General features: G+C 39.4%; 1 protein-coding gene and 1 long non-coding RNA gene across 7 annotated transcripts in view; one reads left to right on the forward strand and one right to left on the reverse strand.

The window, feature by feature from the left end:
• col4a6 (collagen, type IV, alpha 6) overlaps nt 1-25,990 on the forward strand; it is a 135,478-nt gene that overhangs the window by 94,119 nt on the left and 15,369 nt on the right. Inside the window, exons 5-31 of one of the 6 annotated variants that reach the window (XM_008435130.3) lie at nt 2,685-2,819; nt 3,036-3,080; nt 3,767-3,886; nt 3,989-4,048; nt 5,250-5,285; nt 5,479-5,541; nt 5,951-5,986; nt 6,135-6,176; nt 12,247-12,339; nt 13,716-13,769; nt 13,910-13,972; nt 14,077-14,121; nt 14,403-14,456; nt 14,996-15,065; nt 15,151-15,255; nt 15,789-15,947; nt 16,237-16,284; nt 17,548-17,634; nt 19,188-19,354; nt 19,478-19,654; nt 19,795-19,978; nt 21,682-21,726; nt 23,832-23,903; nt 24,032-24,139; nt 24,957-25,175; nt 25,299-25,457; nt 25,901-25,909. In XM_008435130.3, coding sequence (XP_008433352.3) covers nt 2,685-2,819; nt 3,036-3,080; nt 3,767-3,886; nt 3,989-4,048; nt 5,250-5,285; nt 5,479-5,541; nt 5,951-5,986; nt 6,135-6,176; nt 12,247-12,339; nt 13,716-13,769; nt 13,910-13,972; nt 14,077-14,121; nt 14,403-14,456; nt 14,996-15,065; nt 15,151-15,255; nt 15,789-15,947; nt 16,237-16,284; nt 17,548-17,634; nt 19,188-19,354; nt 19,478-19,654; nt 19,795-19,978; nt 21,682-21,726; nt 23,832-23,903; nt 24,032-24,139; nt 24,957-25,175; nt 25,299-25,457; nt 25,901-25,909 — 2,455 coding nt within the window. Of the gene's footprint in view, nt 1-2,684; nt 2,820-3,035; nt 3,081-3,766; nt 3,887-3,988; nt 4,049-5,249; nt 5,286-5,478; nt 5,542-5,950; nt 5,987-6,134; nt 6,177-10,266; nt 10,357-12,246; nt 12,340-13,715; nt 13,770-13,909; nt 13,973-14,076; nt 14,122-14,402; nt 14,457-14,995; nt 15,066-15,150; nt 15,256-15,788; nt 15,948-16,236; nt 16,298-17,547; nt 17,635-19,187; nt 19,355-19,477; nt 19,655-19,794; nt 19,979-21,681; nt 21,727-23,831; nt 23,904-24,031; nt 24,140-24,956; nt 25,176-25,298; nt 25,458-25,900; nt 25,910-25,990 lie in introns of those variants that run through there. The other 5 variants (XM_008435132.3, XM_008435136.3, XM_008435134.3 and 2 more) reach the window with 5 other exon arrangements.
• On the reverse strand, nt 2,649-9,704 carry LOC103480249 (uncharacterized). Its single transcript, XR_536064.2, has 3 exons — nt 9,575-9,704; nt 3,737-3,961; nt 2,649-2,799 (listed from the first exon to the last, which is right to left on the reverse strand). It is a non-coding gene; the product is annotated as an uncharacterized LOC103480249 (long non-coding RNA).

Below are 25,990 nucleotides of genomic sequence, written 5' to 3' on the forward strand. Positions count from 1 at the left end.
CTTTCAGTAGTTTTGTTCTACTGGACATAATCAGGGCCTAGCAGGAAAGCAAGTCTTCACTCTTCAACAGCCTGACCAGCTCTTACTGTTTGTCCAACATCAGACAAAGATGGAGCTCTAAAGGTTACCCAGGACCAGAAAGAAAGATCCTTGGAAAGCTAAGAGCATTTTTAAAAGATGACCTCAATCTTTTGGGTATGCATACATATAGATGGAAGTTGCTGGAAAGTTGTTGGTATATTTACAAGATTAGCAAACAGTGAGATAAAAATGGGTGACTTTGATTGAGATTTGGACAATATACAGAGAGACATATAAAAGGGAATAAAAAGAGAAGGACTTTAAGTTATTCTTTAAGTGCTAAGGTAAAGCCAGCGACGGTGGAGGTAAGGTGTGAGAGAAAGTCTCTCCTTTTGGAAGCTCTGCATATTTTCTCTAGGTGAAACCAGGTGTGAGTGTCAAATCTGGGCCAGACAGCTCTGGCAGGCTTCCTTTAGCTGGCACAGCCCTGTCATTATGCTTCCCTTCCTACCCCCTAAGGCCACGTGGGCTGGAAGCCGAGCCGCGGCCTCTAACTCCAAGACAAAGGACGCTAATCAGGGGTCACCGGCGCTTTAAAAGACAGCAGCAGTTCTGTGGTCATACATGTAAAGTTGCATTTTATGTGCTGTCATTGACGAAAAGCATGCCTGTGCGCTCGTACAAGCATTTACATGCATGTCAAGCTGTATAAATTCCTTGTAAACGTCTTATAGGCTGCAGTCTTTTACATTCCTAGATAACGCATGAGGGATATTTTTGTCAGTGGAATTTATTAGCATATTTTCTTGAAAATTGAAACAAAACTTCTTGCTGCCGTGTTCCCGAGTTGCATGATGACTAAACAGTGTTACGTAGATCTGAATCTGACTTTCCTTTGACCGCAGGACATACTGCCGCTCTCTCAGACTTGTTTTCATATCCTAATCCGCTTCCTCTCTCCTTACCCTGTTATATTGTTTAAAGCATGAGCTAATCGCAGGCTGTCAGAAGTCTGAGCGGTCCTGTGAATGTGTGTACCTTAGTGAGTTATTGAGTCCGGCCTCCTAATGAAGGGATTCCACTTCCTAACGTCCAAATCAGCACCTGTTTGCGCTAGTTTGTTGTGTATATGCTGCCGTCTTGTGGCTGTATTGGTGTAACTGCATTTATCAGAGAACCAAAGATTTAGAAACTTTTTTTGTTTAATTTAGTTTTTTAAAAACATACATCTAAACACTGGCTAAACTACATTTATTAGTTTAACCAGTGTATAAAATATGAAGCTCCATATTTGCACAAAATATCAATATCAAATGTTGGGCTTTTATAAATCTAATAAAAACACAAATTTAGAATTACAGCTTTGTGGGTACTTTTAATTAGGGCGTTCGTCTAACAATTATTTTAGTAATTTATCTGTTAGTCTGACAATTGATTAAAAGATAAGAAATGGCATATTTTACAGGCACGTTTTTCATTTAACCACTTAACCCTTTTTTATACAATAATAAAAAAAACAGCAAAAGATGCAGATAAGCAAATAATCCAATTACTTTTTAAAATAAGGAAATAAACATTTTTCTGCCTGAATTTCAATACCGTAGTATTTTTTAAGTAAATATGAACCAGATGAAGCTAAAGCTATATCACTTGAGGAGCTTTGGCTAAATCATATTTACAGACAAAGTTTTTATTTTTATCTTAAATCCAAAATTCTATACTTTTTGTACAGTTTTGGCTTAATTACTGCTATGAAAATGTTGGGGGGGGGGAAGGTTCACCAAACCGCACATTTTTCAGAGTTGTCATACTCCAGTTAACAATTAATTGTTTACTAAATTAGCTAACAGTCATTTGAATAATAGATTAATCACAATTAATTGTTTTGATTGAACCAGAATTTAAGCCACAATGTGGCAACGTTAAGCAGTGTTTTCTCCTGCAGTCTCGCCAAACGTGCTCAATAATTATTTTTAGTCGACATGACGTGTGTGGAAAAACCTTGCCACCATTAAACAGGGTTCTATTATTTTAAAACTAAAGCAAAGAGAGTTTGACTTTTTTTTGCGATTAACAAAGCTACAGTCTTGGTATCTGCAAATAGTGTCTGTGTATTACATTGAGGTATATTGAACATCGAAGCAATTGTGGGCAAAAAGAGATTATTGCTCATAAAGTGTAATAGTTTAGATTTTTTTTTTTAAGAAAAAAAAACACATTTAGTTTGCTCTCCTCTTCCTTCCAGCCTCGGATTAACGTCTTTTAAGCGGGGAGGAGTTCATTTGCAACACAATTTTTTGGCAACACAGAATTTTTGGTGCATTCGTACCACTAGTAGCTTGAGTGCACCCACGTCTTGAGCTGAGTAGCTGTTGCAGTGCATTGTGGGATATGTAGTGCAATTGGTGCGTAAACTGCAGCATGCAACTGACTGGCTAGCCATGAAGAACAGAAAAGTAAAGTTTTCCAACTGAGCTGGAGAATGTGAACCATTACTTTGACTCTAATATTCATCATCTTCTCATTTGCTTCTTCCAACTTTTATTTAACTATTTTTTATATGTTCTCTGTATATTTGATGCTCAATGAGCTCATATATTCAAAATGATTGAGTTTGACTCAAGACGTCATTGCATCTGTTTATTTTTGTTTCCTTTCCTCAGGGTCGTCCTGGGCCAATGGGTGAGATCGGACGGCCCGGACCAGATGGGCCACGTGGGGTCATAGGGCCTCGAGGGCCTAAAGGAGAGAAGGGCCATATTGGACTTAAAGGACCATCTGGGGACAAAGGAGACAAAGTGGGTGAATCAGTGATGTATTTACATTTTATCAACAAGAATATACGGCAATGAAAAAGTAAGTTGCAACGTTTGGCAATATCTTGTCTTAAGCCTCATCTTGGACGAGATACAAACATTCGGGATGTCGGCGTGCACACAGCTCTCCACCGCTACTTTTCTTCTGCTCTGTTTTTCTAATCATTAATTAATCATGTTGTGTCTTTGCTAATGCAGGGACCAATGGGAGTGCCTGGATTTCGAGGAACTGATGGAGTGCCTGTAAGTAAATCAGAAACAAATTGTCGATTTCTTTCGATGTGATTTTAGTACTGAATATCATCCCAGTTTACTTTCAGTCCAGATTGAGCTAGCAGTGATTTTCTTGGACATCCCATAATAAAAAGAAAACCAACAAGTAAAAATAAGAAAATTATGAACAACCCTGAGAATCCTCTTAACTAGATGTTCACATGGCAACAGAACGTCTTCAGTCAGAGGGTTTTTCAGAACCGCTGTGCTACAGACCGCTACAGAAGATCCTTTCCTCCCACTGCCATCAGAATCTACAACTTTTTAAAGAACTTTGAAAAATGAGTTTAATTTTCCTTTACGATTAATGCAGTATTTTTGTTTTTATTCAATTGAATTGAATGTGATGTTCTGTATCGAGGGTGTTTCATACGAAAATAATAAAAAAAAAAACCTTACAAAAACCAAATGATTAAAAAAAAATATTCATATTATCTGTCAACAGGATGATAACAAGTTGTCAGTTTTTTTCTGATGTTTGTCACACAAAATAGAGCAAACAGCTTGTAAAGAAAAGGAACTTGTGGGCATTTATGTTGGTCTGAACCACAACTCTTAGTATCTCAGGATTGGAAACCGAAAGAAGAACATGATTGAGGTTTATGACACACAGGCTGGTCGATTACCTGTTCGTGTCCACCCCTCTCCTCCTGCAGGGTCACCCGGGTCAGCAGGGCAGCAGGGGCCCCCCAGGGAAGGACGGCTGTAACGGAACCATTGGGGACCCGGGTCTGCCCGGCTACGGCACGGGCACTCCAGGATATCCTGGCTTTCAAGTGAGCGTTGCTTTTCACTCCTCGATTTGTTTCGATTGTGTCGATGGCAGGTGGGTCATGTTGTCGTTCTTCTGCCTAAAACAAAACAAAAAAAAAAAACAGGGGCCAGCGGGGCCAAAAGGTCAGAAAGGAGAGACCGTCTACTTCACAGACATCTCTGAGGTAAGACCTCCAGGACGCACTTCCTGATTCTTCTCTGTTTTGCTCTCAACTGCTGTTAACTTGCAATTTCAAAGTAAATATTTTATTTGGTAACAGTTCATCCCAGCTGTCGGCTTTTCTGTTTTTGTTTCTATCCTGATTTTATATTTTCCTGCTACATTCATTTTTTTTTAAAGACATTTACCTTCTTTTATTCTGTGAACAGGATTTTAGCATTTCGACTTCTTCATCATCAGAGTGTATCTAGATTCATAAACGTATGTAGAAAATAACTGTGACTCACATTGTTGATTTTTTTTTCTTTTTCCACACAAACACTTAAAGTCTTTTACTTATAAGACTTTCTCAAATTTTATAAGTAAATAATGTTTACAGATTGATTAGAATTTAGCAGAAACATATCTATACTTGGTGCACCTTGCTTGCTCAGTAAACATACACAGAACCAAAGTGATTGATCGGATTAATCGGCATTAATCAATTATAACTCAGTTATTAAAATATAAGTCGACTAACTTAAGTAATCAGTTACTCGTTAACAGGGGAATACAGTCTGTTTTAGCCAGAACTCCTCAGGTTGCATGGTTTTAGCTTCATCTGATTCAGTTTTTTTTAAAGATTAAAGGATTGTTATGTTAACGCATTTTAGGCAATTAGATGTTCATTTTATTATTTTTTTTTTAAAAAGGAACTGAATCATTTGTTTATGTACATACTTTAATGTATTTCTAATTTTGCATTAAAAAAGCCTTAAGTGGTTAAATGGAAAATGTGAAGAAAATGCCATTTTTGAAAAACCAGATTAATCGATTAATTATCATGAATGAATCGATAGATTCATCGATTACTGTAATAATTATTGGTTTCAGCCCTAAAACATATTTTAACACCAGTTTTTTTGGAGAATTTTGCACATATTAATGTGTATTGATATATAGGTTTTTACTGGTAAACTGTACTGGCCAAGGCGAGCGCCTGAGCCAGCCTGAAATGTCTGCGTATGGCCAGCAGGTGGTGCTGTGGAGCCAGCTCTGTAAACCTGAGTAGATACAATGAATATGGCAAAAAAAAAAATTCCCTGCAGAAATAACAATATCTCTCCCATGTTCTGGAAAATAACAAGTTGTCAGTTTTTAATTTCTACTTACTCATCATTTAGTGTTTCATTTATTGTTATCCATGTTTTTATTTTGTCATTCAGGGGGTACCGGGTGAACCAGGACCCAGGGGCCCACCTGTAAGACTTTCCTTTCCTTTTCTCTACACAATTGTTTAGAAGAAAAGAATTTCAATCCTGAAGAATTAAACATGTTTTCATTTAGGTGTAAAAATCTAAGCTGCTAGATACACTTTTTCAGCATCAGGGGAAAATGACATCAAGTGAACTTTTTTCTTTGTTTTGTTTTTTCTTCTCCTTGTTTTCTCTGCAGGGTCTCAGAGGTCCGACCGGCCCGCCGGGTTCCCAAGGTCCAAGAGGAATTAACGGATTCCCCGTACGTAAACCGAGTCGCCTGTCCATCTTTGACCGACTTTGTCGCAAGTTTCACAGAATAACTAGATTTTTGATGCAGTTTGATCACTGATTGAAGGTTACAAAACAGCACATTGGATTTGCAGGCCTTCAAGGTAGTCGGTAATATGGAGTTCTGTCTGCAATTACAATCTATTGTAAGGATTTGGATTTTAAAGAAGCTCTTGTTTTGATCTTAAAATCACAAAGTTCTGATTTCTTTTCTAATATCACAGATGTCACAATGGGCAAAAAATGTTAGTCTCTGAATTTTAAGCCTGACTTGCTCTAAATTCAAAGTCACACCACACTTTTCAGATTTTCACTTAAAAACAAAAAACAATTCCAATTTTATCAATAAAACTGAGTGCGATTCTTTTCTCTCTTTGTAGGGACTCCCCGGCCCTCCTGGGCCCCAAGGGCCAGAGGTAAGTCTTACATCAGTGCCGTGACGTTTTATCATTTATTTTAAAGTAGGATGAATCACTGCTATACTGACCTGTTACCTGTTTAATAAAAAAGAAAGAAAGACTTGTGGCTCTGGCTCCTCCTGTTGTTAACCCGTTGTGTTTATAGGGCAGCCGTGGCGACATTTATCGAGGAGGGAAAGGAGACAAGGTAGGACATTAACGACGAAAGGTACAAAATGATTTCAAAACCAAGACGACTTAGCTGGAAATGTTTGGACGTCTTAAGAAGGCAACGATTCCGACCACACGGAATTGCTTCGACGTGAATTCAGGGATTAGTTAAAACATTTAAATTGATAACAAAGTCCCTGAATGAAAATAAAATAAAAAAGGAAATAGAGCAGAAAATGAGTATTTCATTAAGCTCTGTGGTCGAAACCGAAGCGGTTCGAACCGAGTAAAAAAACTCTAATTTGCTGGTTTCATTTGATTTAAAGAAGACAAATCCTGCTTTTCAGGCTTGTAGCACATTCCAAACAAACTGGATAGAAACGATTTAGAAGCAGAACAAATTTGATTTGATGATTTTGATTTGACATAAAATGAAAGCAACACCTCCATCAATAATTGCGTTTTCTTTGGAGGGAGTTGAGATCTAGGTTGGAGAAACAACCATGAATACAATGTTTCTTTTTTTCCCCCTTGTAATCAAAGCAAAGTATTTTTGAATTCTTAATTGAACTGAATTGAATTTTGTGCCTGGTGTCAATACAGAAAATAACCTTTTTTTTAGTATCAGCGTGGTTAGAATCAGCTTCACCAGCCAACAAGGAATTTGACTTTGGTTTCACGTCACGTGAAGACACAAAAATAACTGGCTTTTTTAAAAAGAAATATGTATTTGTGCAATCTTATTGCAAAATTTATATTTTTTCTTAATAGAAGGAGAACCGTTTCCTAACTTTTTGGGTAACTTCTTTGTTTATTTGGTACAGAAAATCTTTTAGTTTATTCCCAGCAACCAAAATGAAAACTTTCTCCTTCAAAAAAAAAAAAAAGTAATAGAATTTTTAATATGCTCTAGTCATTTTCATTTTATTGTATTTTATTGTAAGATGTTGCTAGATGTTTCTAGCTCTACTTCCTATGAAATTAAAACAAAAAAGAAGGATACTTTGTGCCTGACACGTTAAAGAAGAATCAAATACCAATATTGCCCACCAGAGGGCCAGATTTTCTGTTGTGCTTCAGGGCGTGCAGACTCATACTTAACACTTTCATGTAAGGCAGAGAAAAAAAGCTTAATGATTCTTACTGATCTCAATGCCAGAACATAATTTCACTGTTTTTTTCTTTTTTTTTATGGTAAAGCAACTTTACAGATTGATAAAAGTGAAATCTCCCCAGTTTTTGTGGAATGTGTTGCAGCTCTGAAGTTCAGGAAATACAAGTTAAATGTTCTGTTTGTCTTTAGCTGTTATGTTCTGTCAACATTTCTCAGATTAGATTAGCGCCTCAGAAATCAGACGTTAGCAGGGTTTTGAATGTGTGTGTGCGTGTGTGTGTGTGGATATTTGTTTGCCTGCATGTCTATTGAGTGAATTTGTGTCTGAAATGTCTTCATTGAACACTGTGCATGCTTGAAAACGTTCGGTGGTGGCTCCGTAACCTGCCTAACTTCCCTCCTCCATCTTTTTCCTCAATTTAACACACTCTGCATCCCCGCATCTTCTGATTGGCACGGACTGATATTAGAAGAAAAAAAAAAAATCACCTCAACCATTGCTTGATTCGGTTTGTTTTGGTTTTTTGTCTCTTTAAATCACCTGGGTTGCCTCCGAGACAAAAACAACCTCCATGAAAGTGGAAGGGGGATCAAATCTAATAAAATGTTGAAAAGAAAACAGCTTCCCCCCCCCCCCCCCTCCCCATTCTTCAGATTTGGAGAGTTGTTTGCCGTTTTGTGGGCTTCACACGTAATTTCTTCACTGTGGAACGGCAGCTCTGAGATTTCATTCGTCTGAACTCATTTAAGAAATCATCCAGACCCATTCGGGTTTTCCTCGAATTTTAAGAGGCGCGTTGAATTTGGAATGGAAATTTCCGAGCTGTCACTCCAAGGGGGGTGAGAGTCTGTGGGCTGCGACTGACTACTGGAATCACTGCTCCCCGCTCCTGCATCCAATCACTTACTCTTCTCGATCACGTGTGTTTGTTTGGTGGTACATTCCCCCTCCACTCCCTATTCACCCTTTCACCCCACCTGCTCATCCATCCATCCATCCATCCATCCATCCAGCTCGGCCACATACACACACACACTTTACTAACATTCATCTTCCTCACACGATGCATGTGTGGTATGTTCAAGCAAATCCTCACACACTGAATATGATTCAAGGGCATTAAGTGAGACAGGGAACATCCGGATGTGAGGGTTGTAGAGGAAAAATTGTGTTTTTGTGTTTTAAAAAAAAAAGATATAAGTTGCATAATTAAGAGATAAGAAAGAAATCTAAAAGCACAACCCTTAATCTTTTTCTCTCATTCTGTTCTTTTCTTTTCTATCCTGTTGTTTTTTTCTCTCTTACAAATTTATGTTAATTTTATTGTGTTACAGGTAGAAATACACAGAAAAACCTGAACATTTTTTTTAAACAGATTTGCTTAAACTTTTCCTTTTAAGGCAATTTTAATAATAATTCATACCTCAAAGCTGCAGTATGTCATTTTATAAACTAAGTTTTTTTTTTTTTTTTTACATATTTGTTAAACTGTCACCACGTCGTGACAGTTTAACAACACAAATAATCTGCGAAAAAATCAGTTTGCTTTGCCTTCTCTCTGTTGTCCTCCTGCCATCTGCAGAGATACTCTGCACCTGGTCAGAAACAACCAATCAGAGCCAGGAGCAGGGTCTTGATGCTGTAAATCATGCTCATGTACGCGCTGCTCAATGTGGTGTTGGTGGAGGAACAACATACTATTACAGGAAAACTGTTTATCTTGCATCATTGGTGACTACGCTAACTAGCATGGGCATTCAAGACAGGTTCCGGTGTGGGGTGCTGGCTGTAGCGTAGCCGAGAGCATGGGTTACGGTGTGAGCGTACGCAAACATGATTGACAGCGTTAAGATCATACTCCTTGTTCTGGTTGGTTGTTTCTGACCGGGAGCGGATGGCAGTAGAACCACATGGAGGAGGCAGGAGGTGTTCATTTTCTTTTGACAAATATAAAGGATACAGAGATAGTTTTAACAAATATGTAAAAGAAAAACCCATTGTTTTGCTGCAGCTTTAAGTGTAGTGCACAAACTTCATACATTTTTATCATTGTGGCAAAACTTTCCTTAATCAGAAAGAAACTTCCAGGAGAAAGTGGCTCATCTTCCACGACTTGAAAATACAGAGCATACACACAAATGGACTTTGTGTGAAAGGACACGCAACTATTTATATCTTTAGCTTAGCTGAAAATCAATATTCCACCCAGAGTTGTACAGCTTCACCACAGTCCTTAGTGGGCGATAATACACTAGTTTAAACACTAGCTACTCTGAAGAGGAGAAGAAGAAAAGAACTAAGAGAATGAAGTATTTCTTACCAGATTGTAGTTTTGATATTTTTGTCCACAATGGAAGAACAGCAAATCTCTCAACTGTGTTAATTTAAAACAAACTTCATTGTTTTTCTTCTTCTCCTCATCCCTTTGTTTTGTTTGAGGTGTGCTTGGTGCCGCCCCCTTGTGGTTCCAAAACTCTAGCAGGCCGCCTAGTGGTCGAACACGGACCAAAGAATTAATGCTTCACAGGATTTGCAGTCAAATTGATAGCACTGCGGACTTTTATGTCTCTATTTAGGCCCAAGTTAAAGTGTAAACCTGTCCTGTCACGGAATTAATCAAATTATGGTGAAAGTCGACGGTGAAGAGTATCACACAGCTCAAATCCAAATCCACGTTAGTGCAACATTTCAGTCTCAAATCTTCTGAGTTTGCGTTAGAAACAAAATGATAAATAAATAAAAATAAAACAGGACAAACCAAATATTTTATGTTGTCTGCAAACTGTGAACTTAATAATAAAATTAAATAACCTTTTAAGTAATTTATGAGTCACAGTAATAATAAATACTCTTCATTTCTCCAATTGTTTTCCCCTTTTTTCCAACTTTTGCTCCTTTCTCCTTCTCCTTATTTTTACTCTCCTCATTTTCTAATCTATTCCTTCTTCCCTCCACAAACCAATCGCTCCATCTGATTGGCTAACGGTGTGTTGTGTGTATTTCGGACTCCAGGGCGATGTGGGTCTTCCCGGACCCAGCGGTTCTCCCGGTGACCAGTCTCTTAGCGGCGAAAAAATTGTCACTGCCTACAAAGGAGACAAGGTAACACAGCGAGGGAAGGGCAGAGGCTCCAGCACTGTCACCACACACACACACACACACGCACACACACACACACACACACACACACACACACACATACAGTAAAACTTACAGATATGGTGGGAACTAATGCCAAACGGAGGGAATAAATAAAATGTACTAGCAAGTTTTCAAGGTTGAGAAAAATAGAGGAGCAGTGATTGCAGCAAACTTTCCAGCCATGGAGGGGAGGATGAGAGAAACTGAGGAAGGAGGAGGAGGATTTGGGGAGAGATGTGTTCAGGAAATGGTCCATCTGAGAAGCACCTATTAAGCTTCTGTCTCTCCACTGGAGTTTGACTCACATTTTTACAAGCTGGAGTCAAAAAAATGATTTCAAGTTTCAAACGATGCACCTGTTGTAAGAATCAGAAATGTCTTATAAACAAAAATCTGAACAGTAAGTTTAGATAATTGTTTTGGTCAAACAAAACTAGATCCTGTTTGCTGTTTAATTGCATCTGTAGATTTCTAAAAAATATAATGAATGAGAATTTAGTGAGTTTTTAATGGATGCAACCAACAATGTCTTACCATTTTGCTCAACCCACATATTCATTTTCCTCACAAATGTAGCAATTGGCACGCTTTCCAACATAATAAGATTTGTTGCCTATTGTTGTCGACCAATCAGAAATGTCGTTACCGTTTGTCAGTTTAAATAAATTCATTATTGGATAAGCAGTGACTATCCAGGAGAATCAGAATATACTAATTCCTAAAAATTAGTATGAGGCACATAAAATTATGGAATTGAGAAGTTTGGAAAAGGTTAGCATAAAACAAACAAAAAATCCAGTTGAAATAGAAATAGATTTAATGAGGGACACCTGCAAACTCGTTGCTCATGTAAAATGCTGGAATTTTAGTGTAATTTAATTTACAGACCGAATAAACTAATCATTTTTTTCAAGGGATGCGCCAATAAACTTTTTCACTTCCGATACCAATACCGATATCTGAAGTTTGGTATCGGCCGACACAGATCCGATACAGAAAGATGGTGCTGAATTGACTTAAAACGTTTCTTTTTCATAAATACATTAATGTACTGAGTTTGGTAACTATTAACCAGTACAGAACACTTAAATACACCAATAACTTCACAGGTTTGATCAGACATGTAAAAACAACTTAAATTTGTTTAGTGAGGGAAAGTAGGAGTATGACAGTCAATGTAAAAATAAATAACACAGAAACTGTCAAAAACAAAAGGAAGTACAAATAGGAATTCTAAATAGTCGCCTTTCTAAGGTAATGGCGTAAGTAATTTTTTGCCAAATGGGATTTTAACCAAAACATGACTGTATTTTTATTGCCAAAAGATATTTTAGACAAAAAAATAAATCCCTTTTGGCAAAACAATTATTTAGGCTAGTATTTTAGGAAGGTGATGATATGCAACGTCACTGAGTAAAAAGCAAAGTCTTAGACTGAATAGATCTGCCCTTATGGATCTGGCACATTGTCACCAATGCCCAATCTAAAATTTTTCTCCACATTGGGATCGATACAGATATTTTGGATCGGTGCATTTGTAATTTGGAGCTCTAAGGTTAATTATCTCAGAGACATTTTGACCAGAATTTCAGTCCGAATGTGGGTAGATGAGTTGTAACTATCTCAAATAATGTAGGCAAATTTACGTCAGAGACCAGCCTCTCACCGTCACCCCAGACTCTCCTCTCTCCGTCCTCTTCTGTGGCTCCCCGTTGAGTCCATCCTCCGTCAAACACGCCGAAGCTACAGAAGCGCTTCCCAACGCCCCGCCTCTCTGTCACTCGCCGCCGCCGAACGATCAGAACTGCGGCGTGTAAACAGCCGTCTCTCTTCCATGATCACGCCATGCAGGGCGACGTGGGCTTGCCCGGCGAGCCTGGCCAGCCGTTGATCAATGTCATTGTGGAGTTTGTGGGGTTTCCCAAAGGAGACAAAGGACTGCAGGTTTGTTGGAAAACGCAACTTCGACTTCATTCCACGACTTTCTGATGTTAGACTCTGTGTGGAAGCAGGAAGCGGTGTGGATCAGTTGAGATCGGACAGCCACAGAGAGGTTTCTGAGATGCTAATTCAACTTTGTACCAAGTAATAATGAATAGAGGATTTTTATTTTTTACATTTTTGTACTTCTATGGCTTCACTACAGATTAAATCTACATGGTGTAATGGCTGCTCTGTGTTTAAAGTTTCCCCAGAAAAACAGATTTCTGGGGATTCAGAAATCTGTTTTTCTTATTTACAGGTGAACATTGATAAACCATGTGGCGCCTTCCACATTTAATGGGAAAAATGTGTAAAAAGCCTTTAAAAATCCGAATTTCTTTACATATGAGAATCAACATGTATCCCCATCTGTGTTCTCCTTTTTTTTCCCATTTTGAAAGGTGGTAGATAAAAAATGAATAGGCAGGTCATTAGAAAAAACATGGGTTACTAATTTTAAATACCTCATCCAAGTGGAATGTCTAATTAGTACTCGGTATCTAGCATAGAGTTAGCTACTTTGTACCTTTACAGCTTTGTTTTTTTCGTAGACAACTTCTTTTCCCGGCCAGGGTTTGTTTTGGACCGGCATTAACAGCTAACAAATTCAGCAAATATTCTACAGTCCAATATGAGGGCAGTGTTGCTATTTCAGGTCTCCTATTTGACAGTCAGAGGTCATATGCTTGTATTTTATAAGAGTCATCATGCCCCAAACTAGGATCAGAACCAAATTTAATGAAACGTTTTCACATCTTACTACACAGCTAATGGAATTATATAAGATTTGAGTAACTTTTATGAGAATTTATCTCCAGTATTTCAGAAAATTATTCTTAACCATAAAAATGAACAAATTTGGAATGCTAACGTGAATGACACTGCTAGCTAATGCTTCGAAATAAAAGAAGGGAGGAACGGAAAGGGCAAATTGCCCAGAGCCGACTGAAATTGATACAAAATGAACTACATGTTTAGCTTTTTTAGTATCAAGAATTACTCTCTCTTATACTCTTACTACCTGATATCTGTTAACTTGTGCCAAAATAACGCAAGTCACAAAGGCAGCAGCTGCTTGGTGGTGTTTGGTGTTAGCTTAGCTAGCCTAGGTACAGAATCTCAAAGTGCAACAACTTTGAAGCAATAAATCACCCAATGGAGCTAATTGTGTTAGTGTGTTTTGTGGAGTACCAAAGGTAAGTTAAATGAGAAAAATGTAAAATCATCATCTTTCCACTGATATTTTTTAATATGTCCTGAGAGAATAATTTTCATTGCTTCTGAAACAAAGTTGTTGTTTTTTTCTATCCCACCATCTTTTCCGTGTCTCTTCTCAGGGTGATCCCGGCCCAAAGGGAATTAAAGGATACCCTGGTTTACCTGGACCACCTGTAAGTATCACCACAGAACTGTACATTCACTTAAAAAAGATTTTTGTAACACCAAACCTAAGCCGAACCTTTAGTGACCACTGTGATTAAATCGCTGGCCTTAAATTACATTTAGATTTCTTTCTAACATTTAAATCCAGGGACCTTTTGGTTATAGAGGTGAATACGGGGAACAGGGCATTCTCGGATACCCAGGACAAAGAGTAAGGCTCCTGAACACTACTTTCTGTTTTCCAGAGAAAAAAAAGTTGTAGAATTGTATCTGAACTTTTATTCTGTGGCTGACCTTTGACCCTGTTTCAATCAGGGTCCTGCGGGTTTTGTCGGACCGCCTGGCCCTGTTGGACTGAAGGTAAGCTTATCTGTTGAACCAAGTGAATTTTTTACTTCCACATATACCTTGCATATTCTTCGTTGTTGATGTGAAATTATCATGACGAATATCAAAAGAAAATACTTGATATATAATCATAGAGAGTAACTTACAGAAAAAATTAAAAGAAAAAAAGTGATTTCAACATTGTACGTCATGAATCTGTTGCTCTTGTTTGTTTACATGTTGCGATGCTTCAATGTGCAGCTCAGTCATGTTTTTTTCTTAAGTCAAACCAAAAGTTTTTTCTTTACTTCAAGGGATTACCGGGGCAGCCAGGTTTCCTGGGACAACCAGGATTCATAGGACCCAAGGTATCTGAATATTATTAACATCCTTTGTTCACTGTTGGATAAAAACAAACAAACGAAAACATTTTTTAGTTTTGTCTCTCAATTGAACCACAACCACTGTTAGCTTCCCAACAACTTCTAGCTAGTTTAACTTGCTATAAAATGTTGGTTTTTTTAAGTTGTGGCAAAACAGCTCATAATTTACATGTTTTTTTATGTTTTTAGATGACAGCTGTAATAGTTTGATTACAAATGAAGGTTTTAATTAAGCGAGGAGCTACCACTCCTACCCTAGCTAGGAGTGGTAGCTAAGCTTAGCCTAGTTAGGAATGGTAGCGCCAGTTTTTTCTCTTTGCTCTTTGCCCTTTATTGGAAACTTCAAAAACTACTAACTAAAGATAATACTTGTTTCCTGCAGTCATAAAAAGTTTGGTTCCTCTCTATGTGATAAAAAAAAAAAATCCTTTAGCTAGCTTAGCATGTGTTTTAGGCTATCAGAGTAAGGAGTAGATTTTGTTTTCTCCTTTCTCTGCTCTTTTCTGACCATGAACATCCCATAGGGAGACCAAGGTGACATCGGACTCCCAGGACCTCCAATTTACATCAGTGATTATGGATCTTTTGTTCAAGGTATCATCACTATTGTGGATTTGATACCTGGACTTGTAATTGTACAAATGCGTCAGATGGCCATGTTATTCGTCTTTCGCTGAAGGACCCCCAGGCGACCAGGGATTTCCCGGCCGTCCGGGTAGCACCGGTGATCAGGGACCTCCAGGATACATCGGGCCTCCGGGACCGCCAGGCACTTTCCGCATTGGTAATAATGACAAACTTTTGGAGGTTTTGTAGGTATGGTGAAGGAACATTTTTTTAGAAAATCTAGTCACACTCCAGATTGATTGACAGAATAATTTATTTATGCTAAAACCACAAACCTTCTATCCTTACCGCCGTCCTTTCTTATCTAATTTCTTTCATTCTCTTGCTTCCTTTAATCCTACTCCCCTCTGTTCTGTCCTTCTTTTTTCCTAGTCCCCCTTCCTTCCTTCCAACTTTGTTTTGTCCTCACTTTTGCTACCTTTTCTGGTCTTCCTGCTTCCTGCTTTACCTATTTAAAACCTTACTGTACAAATATTTTCCACAGATTAATAGCAAACTCTTCTGTTTTACATTTTAAGGTAAACGCAAAAGCCTGGAGACTCTGGATAGTTGAGTCTGGAAATCACGAGACCCTTCGCGTGAAAATAGAAACTTTACTTCATCTCAGCAATATGCTCTACTTTGTGTTGGTCAAGACTCTGAATATGAAGTGTGCATTCCTTGTACACAACAAATATGTCGTGTGCGCAGGTGGTCCAGGAGGTCCGGGTTTTCCTGGTGTCGCCGGGCAAAAAGGAAACAAGGGTAACCCGGGCTTACCAGCTTACGGCCCAGAGGGTTTCCAAGGTCCCCCTGGACCTGATGGTCCTCCTGGTCCCCCTGGTCCTCCAGGTCCTCAAGACAGATCAGGTATCCCTCCACCGAACCAAATGTTAAATCTCTAGGGGGTTTTGGGTTTTTTTTTCCCTTCCCTTTCCAGGTTGTGAAGAGGACTATTCCAGCTGGTAACAGCTCAAGTTGTTTTCATTGTATGATTGATTTGTCTTTGTACACATGATTCTGCACCCCAGCTGAAATCGGCGTGAAACACGTTTTCTTTTTTTGCTGAATAAACGCCGCCGCGTTGGTAAGAATACAAGGTATGACAGAGAGCAACTTCCAAACCATAACAGCTGACTGAATTTTACTGTTGTCTAAGGCCGGCCCAGGGACCCCTGTGATATCTATCCTCCTGACGGGCCCACAGGTTAGTTCCTCAGGTACCCTAATGCAGCGCCATGGCAACATTCTGCCCTTCAAATAATAATATAATGATAATAATAAAAAGAAAAACATTCAAATCATCTTTCATCTTGCAATACTTCCCTACCAAAATGCTGATTTCTTTTTACTTATTTTGCACTGTACTCTTTGCAGGGAATAGCATTAAGTGGCGAGTGTAGGCTGTTGCGAGCTTCAGACTTGGATAGGAGTGTCTCTCTACTCCAAGCTGCTTTTCTCGTCTTTGGCCACAAGGTGTAACCCGCTGTAAACATCATTCACTGGTTTTACACGAAGGTTCGGGGCGTGAGAGCTGCTTTGGAAACGAGTCGGAAATAAATTCAAACACCTGACTGCAGCTTTACTGATTTATTTATTTATTTATTTATTGTACGTCAAAATAAAAAAATAAAAAGCAAAATTTGTACATTTGTTCAGTGTGTAATTTTATTGTTCTAAGTATGTCCCAAAAAGCACCATGGTGTGCATTCTGCAGTTCTCAGCTATTAAAATCAATGTAAAACCACTGAATATGTACTTGCCAAATGCGTTGGTGTTTTACCGCGCCCTCCACATTTATCGCCACCCCGGGTAAAGACGTGTAAAATACATTAAAAAAATAAATAAAAATTAAATTCTGATTTATACTTCAGCTTTTATTACATGAATTAGAGCATCCATTTGTGGTCTCAGTGAAGGAGGCCATCTCCTTTATACACGTGTCGAAAGGACATTCGACCATTCGAGTGTCGATGTAACCATGACAACCAGTGGTGGAAAAGCATCCAATTTGATGAGGCTGATGGTAATCAAAAAGCTCTTCACCATTACAATAGAAATCCCACTGGGCCTTTTTTTTTGCACATCATTGCCATGGCTGATAAATATCATGGAGGGCGCTGTAACTTTTAATATCATGTCAAAAAGAAAAAAAAAAACAAATTTCAATGCTTTTAAACAGAAGCCTCTCATCTTGCACCAGCAGCTCGAACCTGATGGAAAACCAGAGCCAACTAACCCTGATTTTGCACTGTGAAACTTTGCTGCCCTTCCACTGTCTTGGTTTATTTCTAGATTTGATTTCCTGTTTCTTGTGGTGGGGGGAGAAAATGTCTCCCTCTTCCCCTCCCAAGAACTCAAATTAATTGTCGTCCATTGTCATGTTGTTATCCCTAACATAAATCAGTGTAGCTGAGCTTAAGTTTCTTTTCTTTGTTTTTTGTCTGAGTTAGCTTGTGTGTGTTTGCAGGTGACCCCAGTAGAGGCCCCTCTGGAAACCCCGGGCTGCCTGGCCAGACGGGATTTCCAGGAAACTCGGGACTTAAAGGCTTTAGAGGTGTGCATAAACAAACGTGTTGATTGAAAATAAGCTTTTCTCAAACTCAAACTTATTCATTTGTTTTCTGTAAAATTATATGTTCCCAAACAAATGTATATCCATAAGGATGCTGTGGTTAAGACTGACCAGTTCTCTTGTTGCTCATTTGTGAGCAGCAAGAGAACTGGTATTACCAGTTAATACCAGTGTCTTAACTGGTAATATTGGGCACATTTTTGTTGTTGTCGTTTCTGTCCCTTATTTTATAGTAATTATCTACTTTTCTAGTAAATTCTCTGGTCAGGGTTTTGTGACTGATTTTCAATCTCCAATTTTTTATAAAAATCTGACCTAACAGTCCAGTTATCACTGCACCGCATGCTGCAATTATGAATTTAAAAATACTTTTCTGCTTTTTGGTTGAGTTGAGAGTTTATCTGTCTTTTCAATAAAATGTCGGCACCCCAGAAAATTTACATAGAGCAATATTCTGAATATGAAGCCTGACTTAAATAGGATTGCAGTGCATCTCCTCAGATTAAAGGCCCCAGGATTCATGTGTTTGTATGTTTTGTCATTCTTTTTTTTTTTTAATATCCTGAAAATTATGATTTACTATTAGATGCAGAACTCGTTTTGGTGCGTTTTCTTCAAAAGAACTTGCCAGAACGTTCCACTCCACCCAGTTCCAGAGATACGTTATCTAGTGACGCACAAACTTTTTATTCCCAAATAGACTGAAAGATGTCCGTAATGTCCATTCAGTACTTGTAATACTTCAGTAATACTACTACTGTATTACTATATTCAGTAATACTTGTCCATTCAGCCTTACAATCTTTAGCCATAAAATGTTACCACAATGCGAATGAATACATCTTGTAAACAAGGTCTCGTCGTAGGTATTAAGTTGGCTAACGTTAGCACCAAGAGCGCCACTGAATGTCTTCACTGGGACACTAAACAGCTGAACAATGAGAAGCTGTTTATGAAATAAAGCTGTTCAAAACACAACGGAGTCTACCAGTTATGTTGTCCAGAACCTGACAGCTAACAGTTAGCACACAGCGCTAACATAAGCAGTTGGCTCCATGCTAACTGCTATCAAAACAATGGCGAGGACATCAACACAGAGGACATCAACACAGCACAATGAATTCACGTCTAATATAAAATTTGTTGTCATTTTAGCATTAGCTACATCTTACCGGTTTGCTGTGTTCATCGTTTCCATAGCGATAGACGGGACCGACCGCTCAGTCAGAAATCAAATCCTTCTTCATGCAGGTGGAAGTTGCTGAAGACGTTGAAGTATTTTGTGTTGTGTGGCTCAATACAACAACCAAACATCTTGGCTTATCCACTTGTAGCTTCAGCTTTATTAAACCTGGACTACAAAATTGGAGTGAAAAATGAAAAAATCGCGACGTTGGTTAGCTGGAAGTCCTTGACCTTGTTTGGCAAACACTGTGACGTAATGATTTATATAATTACATACTTTATGTGTAATAATATTAATTTTTCTCCTCACATGGTGCTACTTTTTATTTCTCAATCCCTGCATCCTTCAGGTGACCCCGGTGACTGTAACTGTGGAGGAGGAGGAAGAGGAGGAGGTGTCGGCCTGCCCGGGTTACCTGGACCTCAAGGACCCAGAGGCAGCTTTGGCTTCCAAGGGCGTAAAGGTGAGCCCGGTAACCCGGGTTCTCCTGGTTTCAGCGGCAGTCTGGGGGTGCCTGTGAGTAACATTTCATTATTATTATAATATTTTTTAATGTTGTAGTTGATATCCTCCTATCATTTTCCTGTAAACAAGCGCAAGTTTGTGAGGTTTCAACTTTGGTAACTTTGTTTTCTGCAGGGTCGTCAGGGTGAGAGGGGATTCATTGGGCGTAAAGGACAGAAGGGGGAATCGTCCTTCTCCGGTTTCGGGGTGAAGGGAGATCGAGGGGCACCTGGACTCAGAGGACCTACAGGTGAAACAGGAAACCCCGGCAGAGACGGTCTGCCTGGCTTCTCTGGCCCCCCAGGACCCCCGGTAAGAACTTGTGGTATTTGTAACAAATAAAATCCAATTCGCTTTTTACTCATTTTCCATTAACTTTCTTGATGTTTTTTATTTTTTGCTCTTTTTTTTATTATTATTATTATTATTATTATTTCTGGATTGTTCTCAAGGGTGATGGTGGTGTTGGCACAATTGGTGAGAAGGGTTTCCCAGGATTTCCTGGAGGCAAAGGTCGACCCGGTGCCCCTGGCGATCCTGGATTCGGCTACCCTGGCCTACCGGGCCGTCAAGGTGAAAAAGGAGAGTCTGGGATCCCTGGGTTTCCTGGACAGCCAGGTTCACCAGGCCCGCAAGGTAAGTGATGACAAGTGAGTGGGGGCCAATATAATTCAGTGTCACGCTCTCCCCCAAAGGTTAGATCACACATCCGTAGTCTAACGTAACAAACTAAACCACATGAGAACATTTTAAGCGGACACAGAGCACCTGGTCTTCCTTGTTAAAGGGTTAAAACTCACCGACAGACGTTGAGGCTCGTATTTTAGGTTTTATCTGTCAGGCAGATCCCTACCATTCATGCCTCAGACTGCTGTTCACTACTGTAATCATGCACTTTTACTCATCTGTAGTCAATAATCGATAATCCAGAAGCTTCTCTAGTTGAGTGAATGATGCATAATGATGATACTGTAATTACTGACACGCAAAACAACTGCTGTGCTTCTTTAGTCTCAGAGGAGGTGAGAAAAAAAAGCAAAAAAAAAGAAAAGAATCCAATAAGTCTGTTTTCATATCTCATAGACCGGTAGGCTCGGTTCTATTGGGGACCAAAATGACCATTTTTGTTACATTTTCATCTGGTTCGGTTCGGTTTCACGCTGCATTTGGTCAAACAATCCAAACTGATGGAAAAACCTGTTTACTCCCTCGCCTGTGGTGGCGCTGCACCAAGAACTACTGAAGGAAGCGACACAAAAACCTCAGAAGAAGACATCAGCGCAGCTTCCTTCTTCTGAAAATGTAAACAAAAATGGAGTAGTATTAGATTTTAGCGGTTGTAAGATTTCTCTCTTTTGTCTTTGGTAAAAGACCATGAGTCATTTCTCCCGCTAGCTCTAGACTCACGCGTTTGTTTTGGTTCTATTGACCCAGAATGCCTTGTGCCACATACTCCACTTCCTGCTTTTGGAGCGCTCTCGGGTCTGCTTGCGACCACATATACATTTGAACCACAACAAAGTTCATTTTAACTGAAGCGATAACTAGGTTTTTGGGTGGACTAGAGTTTGCGTCTTTGATTCGCGTTAGAGTTCGATAGCGCATTCCCACCTCCGCAAACGAACCGGACTTTCTAGACAAACGAACTAGAGTTTGATTAAAGTGGACCAAACAGGGCTGGTAAGAATGCTCCCTTAATCATAATTTTTCATAATAAAATCTAATCAGGTTTTCAATTATTTATTGAATCAGTTGTTGAACTGGCCGTCAGTAAAATTTAACAAGCTAGCATAGCAAACGCGGAATGGGCAGGTTTGCGTCAAGAAAAAAGACCGATGCTCAGTTCTTCCTCTCTGGGACTAAACAACACAAGACGTCAGCAACCTGCTGGGCTTTATTTGCAGTATGAATGAGTGCTCTCACCGCAGGACGCTAATGCCAAACATTGATTGATTTTGCTTGAATTATCACTCTCAGGAACCGAGGGAGAATGAGGGACCCAGAGGGCAGACGCGGCGATGCCTCACTGCCTCCTTCTCTCTCCTCTGCTGACGATGATAATAGTCTGTTTTTAACTGAACCAAGCATCTCAGTATGCTTCCGCCTTAACTGGATGAGCCTTGAAATAATTGATTTGATCTGATTGCCTACAACTGTTTGATGAAAAGAAAAATCACAATTTAATTGCTTTACTGGCGCATGCAGATGACCTCGTCTGGCTTTGTATGCTGCCATCCTTTGTGACCCTCTTTCTCTAAAAACACACATCCGTCCCCGTTTCTCTCTGTCCCCCGTCCCTCCATCTGTCTCACATTCCTTGTGCATGTGTATCTGTCCAGGTGACAACAGCTGTGGAGGGGTTATTGACGCCGGAGAGGGAACGGGTGGGTAACTAACTTCCTCCACCACCAGTCAGAGTAACAATGGGGACAGATATGTAGCGTTAGCGGTGTAACTGGTGGATTAAAGAAGCCAAAATTAAATTTTGTATTTTTTTTTTAACTTGGAGAAACCAGGGAGCCGGAGGGGTTACTAATGTTCACATAGTAGCTAGAGTTAATCTGATCAATGGATAACATTATATGGATATATATGAAACATTTAGCTAAGCACATATCAACACAAACTATTTAACAATATATATTTGCAATTTTAGAAACTCATAATGGCTGTGGCTTCCTGGGTTTGTGACTGTGGAGGCATGTAAGCTTGGAATTGAAATAGACGACCTCTTGTATGAATTTAAACTGAATCAAAATGTAAACATTTATGTCTGTGAATAAGCAGTCATGTTAAAAAGAAACTACAATAATTACTATATAACTATGTAGTAATTGTTTATTAATCTAATTAATAGCCTGTTGAGGAGTTGTTGTTTTTTTTTACCATGAGTTTTTTCTTCCTGTGACCATAAAACTTGACCCACTTGATGAAAGCCTTGTCAGTGTAATACAAAATAATATTCCTTTCTAACTCAACTTTTTGGTTGCTGAATAGAACCCAAATGCAGGCAAAGTAATATTAAGTTGGATGTTTGATGCTAAAAAATATGAACATACATAAGGAAACTGAAGATTAAATAGACACTGAGAAACATATGCAGTCAATGAACTGCAACTAAACATAAAGAAACACAAAACTGAGGAAAGTCTAAACTCGGTCCGAAGGAATTATAACAAACCTCGCTTAATCTCTCCAGTAAGTCAAAAATAAAATGTACTTAACAAAATCTTAATTTTGTGCATTATTCCAAGCTAGCTTGTTCGCTGCCAGGAAAAAAAAGCTTGCTAACTCACTAGCCTGCTAGCTTACCAGCTTGCTAGCTTGTTCTCAGGAAGCCAAAAAGCTTTTAATGTTCTGTCTCATCTTAAATGAAGTTTGAATAAGTTTAGTTAATTCTACTTTTTTTGTCTAACATTTTTATCAATGGACACAGCTAAGTTTGTTAATAACTTTGGGGAAGTTTTGTCTTTAAGCCATGAAGATGTAGCCATACAAAGTAACTGTTTTACTTATAAATAACAGAGGAAGGTGAAGCTCCTCACTGTCTAATAACCAGTCTATGGATTGGTTATTGGTATCCATTACTCTAACAGTAATGTACTACGTTATTATAATATGTCTGTAGCCCTTATAGTTTCATTAAAGAAACTTTCATTTAGCTAACAACCGCTAATTTCTTGAAGAGCCGTTTCAGAAAATGCTCTAAACTTTTCTCAGATATAGCAGGTGATTACTGGACAATGCAGTCTTCTGCCAAACAAAACCAGCAACTTACTGATAAGTCATTTCCATGTGACGCCGCGAGGAAAGGACTTGGATCTCTACGACGAAGAGTCTCGTTCGGGCGTAACATGGGGTAAAGTGGAGCGGGTGGTCGCAGTCACTGGACAATCACATTCATTCATTCTTTTTTTTGTCTTTGTTTTTGTTTTTTGTTTTTGTCAATCAAAGCTGCTGAAATCTGCTGCCTATTTTAACGCCTACTTTAACTACTACTTTCATCGAACGAGGAGAAAACCGCTCAGACTCTCACCCAGCCCGGACGTAAACCGTTTCACCTACCAGCTCCTCGTTTTCGACCCGCAGCCTTAACTCAAACAGTTTGCTACTAACAACGTTTACACTCGCTGCCCTCACGACTAAAAGCTGAAATTAACCCTATCAACCCTATCATGAATGGAAGCGACTGACAACCAGCACTGCAAACAGAGGAGCTAGTCATCTGGACTCGGACTGACTCACTGTTGACATGTGAGGGGATTCTAGTTACCAGTCAGTTTAGTTTTGAGCTCTTATTTTGGTAGGGTTCTGTCATATGATTCTTTTGTAAAGGACCGGGTATGATTTCCTTGTAGATAAGTCATATTATGTGTATTTATTTACAAAATTAAAGGGAACTCTAACTGATAAATCCCATTCTGTTTGCTCTAAATGAGTAATATTGTACTTAAAGTGTGAGTACTAACCTGTATGTGACCACTACCAGGCGATAAGCTACCTTGCACCATATATGGTGAACCTGGAGAGCAAGGTGAACCTGGCAGGCCTGGACGACCAGGTAACGCTCATTCTTATCACTTCTACATTAATCCGGTAACTGTTTAAGTTGGTGTCTTTGGAGAGGACTGCATGTCTGTTTGAGAAACGACTTTGTTTGAGTCCAGCTCAATCCGGTTTCTGTCTCAGGCCCCCAAGGTCAGCCAAGCTTCCCAGGATCCCCTGGAGGTCGAGGGTTTGATGGCCCCAAGGGACAAAAGGGAGAACCTGGTTTTGGAGGCCAACCAGGACCACAAGGTAAACTGGTGCTGCTTAGGGTTCCACCATGAGCTACAAAATGGTCACAATATATCCCAGAGGTCCACTGCAAATTTAGATTGAACAGCTGGTTAGTGAGTAAAAAGTGAAAATTGACTAAATACATCAACCAATCAGTGATCAAAATCTCCAGGGTTCAGGTTGCTATAACTTGTTTGTCGGATAAACTAAACTTTTGTTCTTGGACACGAATAGATACAATTGAAACCAGAAGCTTACTTACACAAAGTAAAAAGACTGAACGTAAATCTGGCCAAACTTCTCTTGCCAGCTAGAAACACCCAAAAGGATTTGTATTTGCTAGATGTCAGAAAACGTAACGAGAAAATGCTTTGGACGTTTTTTTTTGTTTTTTTTTGTGGAGCCTTGATCTATAAGTTTCTGGAAGGAAACCCAAAAAGTTTGACCCAAGAAATGCAGTTTAAAAGACAGTTATTTTTATAACTGATAAATATATGTAAACGTCTGGATTTGAAGAAAGTTTTATGTTCTCACTAAGTATTCTGGTTTTTAGCAAATAGAAATAATGTTGTTCATTATAATCAACCAAAAACAACAGAACTTTGGCTTGAGAAGTGGAGCCTTAAAATACTATAAATGAAAATATTTCTATGAATAAACATGATTCATCAGTGGGATAATCTGTCTATTGAGAGTTTTTTTTTCTAGGGTAAAATAGCAGCACTGAGTTAACAAATACTTAATTACACATACGAAACTACACAGAGAATAATAACAAATGATAAGATTTCTGGAATGTGTTAATATTTACCCTACTGATCCGCCCTTCCTGCAGGTTTTCCTGGACCTAGAGGAGATCCCGGAGTTCCAGGTATTCCGGGAGTTGGCTATGATGGGCCCAGAGGGAAAGACGGCCTTCCAGGACCTCCAGGACCCAAAGGCCAGCCTGGAGAAGTCCTGGGAGTAAGACCTGGAGGTCCAGGAGTGGCTGGCATACCTGGTGCACCCGGAGACAAGGGCCTGCCAGGGAGTCCAGGAACACCCGGATCACCCGGTGGGTCTCAGAGGGAGCCGCTGGAACGCTAAACTCACATATTTATTATTGTTATTAATGGAGTTGCAGCAGTTAATGTCAGTAGCAGGCTAAAGAAATATCTCCGCATTTTTCAACCTTCAGGCTTCGATGGACGGCCTGGTGTTTCTGGTCTGAAGGGAGAGCGTGGAGTGGACGGCCGGCCGGGAATTCTGGGTCTTCCCGGACTTCCAGGTGGCGCGGCCAATCCCATCCCCGGTCCACCCGGATTTCCCGGCAGCAAAGGACTCATCGGACCACCAGGTGAGGAACAATGTTGCCTTGATCCACACAAAATCTCCAAATCACTTTCGAGGACTCTGATGTTTTTTGTTGTTTTTTTTAAGTGAAGCTTTTCCTCAAGGTTGACTTTTCAGGTGGAATTGAAATAAAAAGAAATTCTGATTTGGTCTCGGCTAACGTTTTCACCTCTCATCCCTCCAGTCTCCCCAGTGTCCGTCCATCCTTCTCGTTTCTCATCGTATTCCCTTTGCATCCTGCATCAGACGGCATGTCATTGTCTTGTGGATTGAAGTTCTCCGTTTTACCCAACAAATCTCTTGTTTTTGTATCTCTCCTTGTTCCATTTTTTTTTGTTTACCTCTTCTACCATCCTTTCCTTTTCTACATGCACCACCACCATCACCTCCATGCATCCTCTCCATCTCTCCACCTTTTACTTCTTGGTGCTGGGTCATTCGATGTAGGCTGCCCAGGTGAGACACTCTCTCCCCGACCATCCATTGTTCATCTTTTTTTTTAAACTGTCCTCTCCATCCTTTGCTTTAATTGTCCGC

The sequence above is a fragment of the Poecilia reticulata genome, chromosome 18 (assembly GCF_904066995.2).
Source record: "Poecilia reticulata chromosome 18, P_reticulata-male-v2, whole genome shotgun sequence".
NCBI lineage: Eukaryota > Metazoa > Chordata > Actinopteri > Cyprinodontiformes > Poeciliidae > Poecilia > Poecilia reticulata.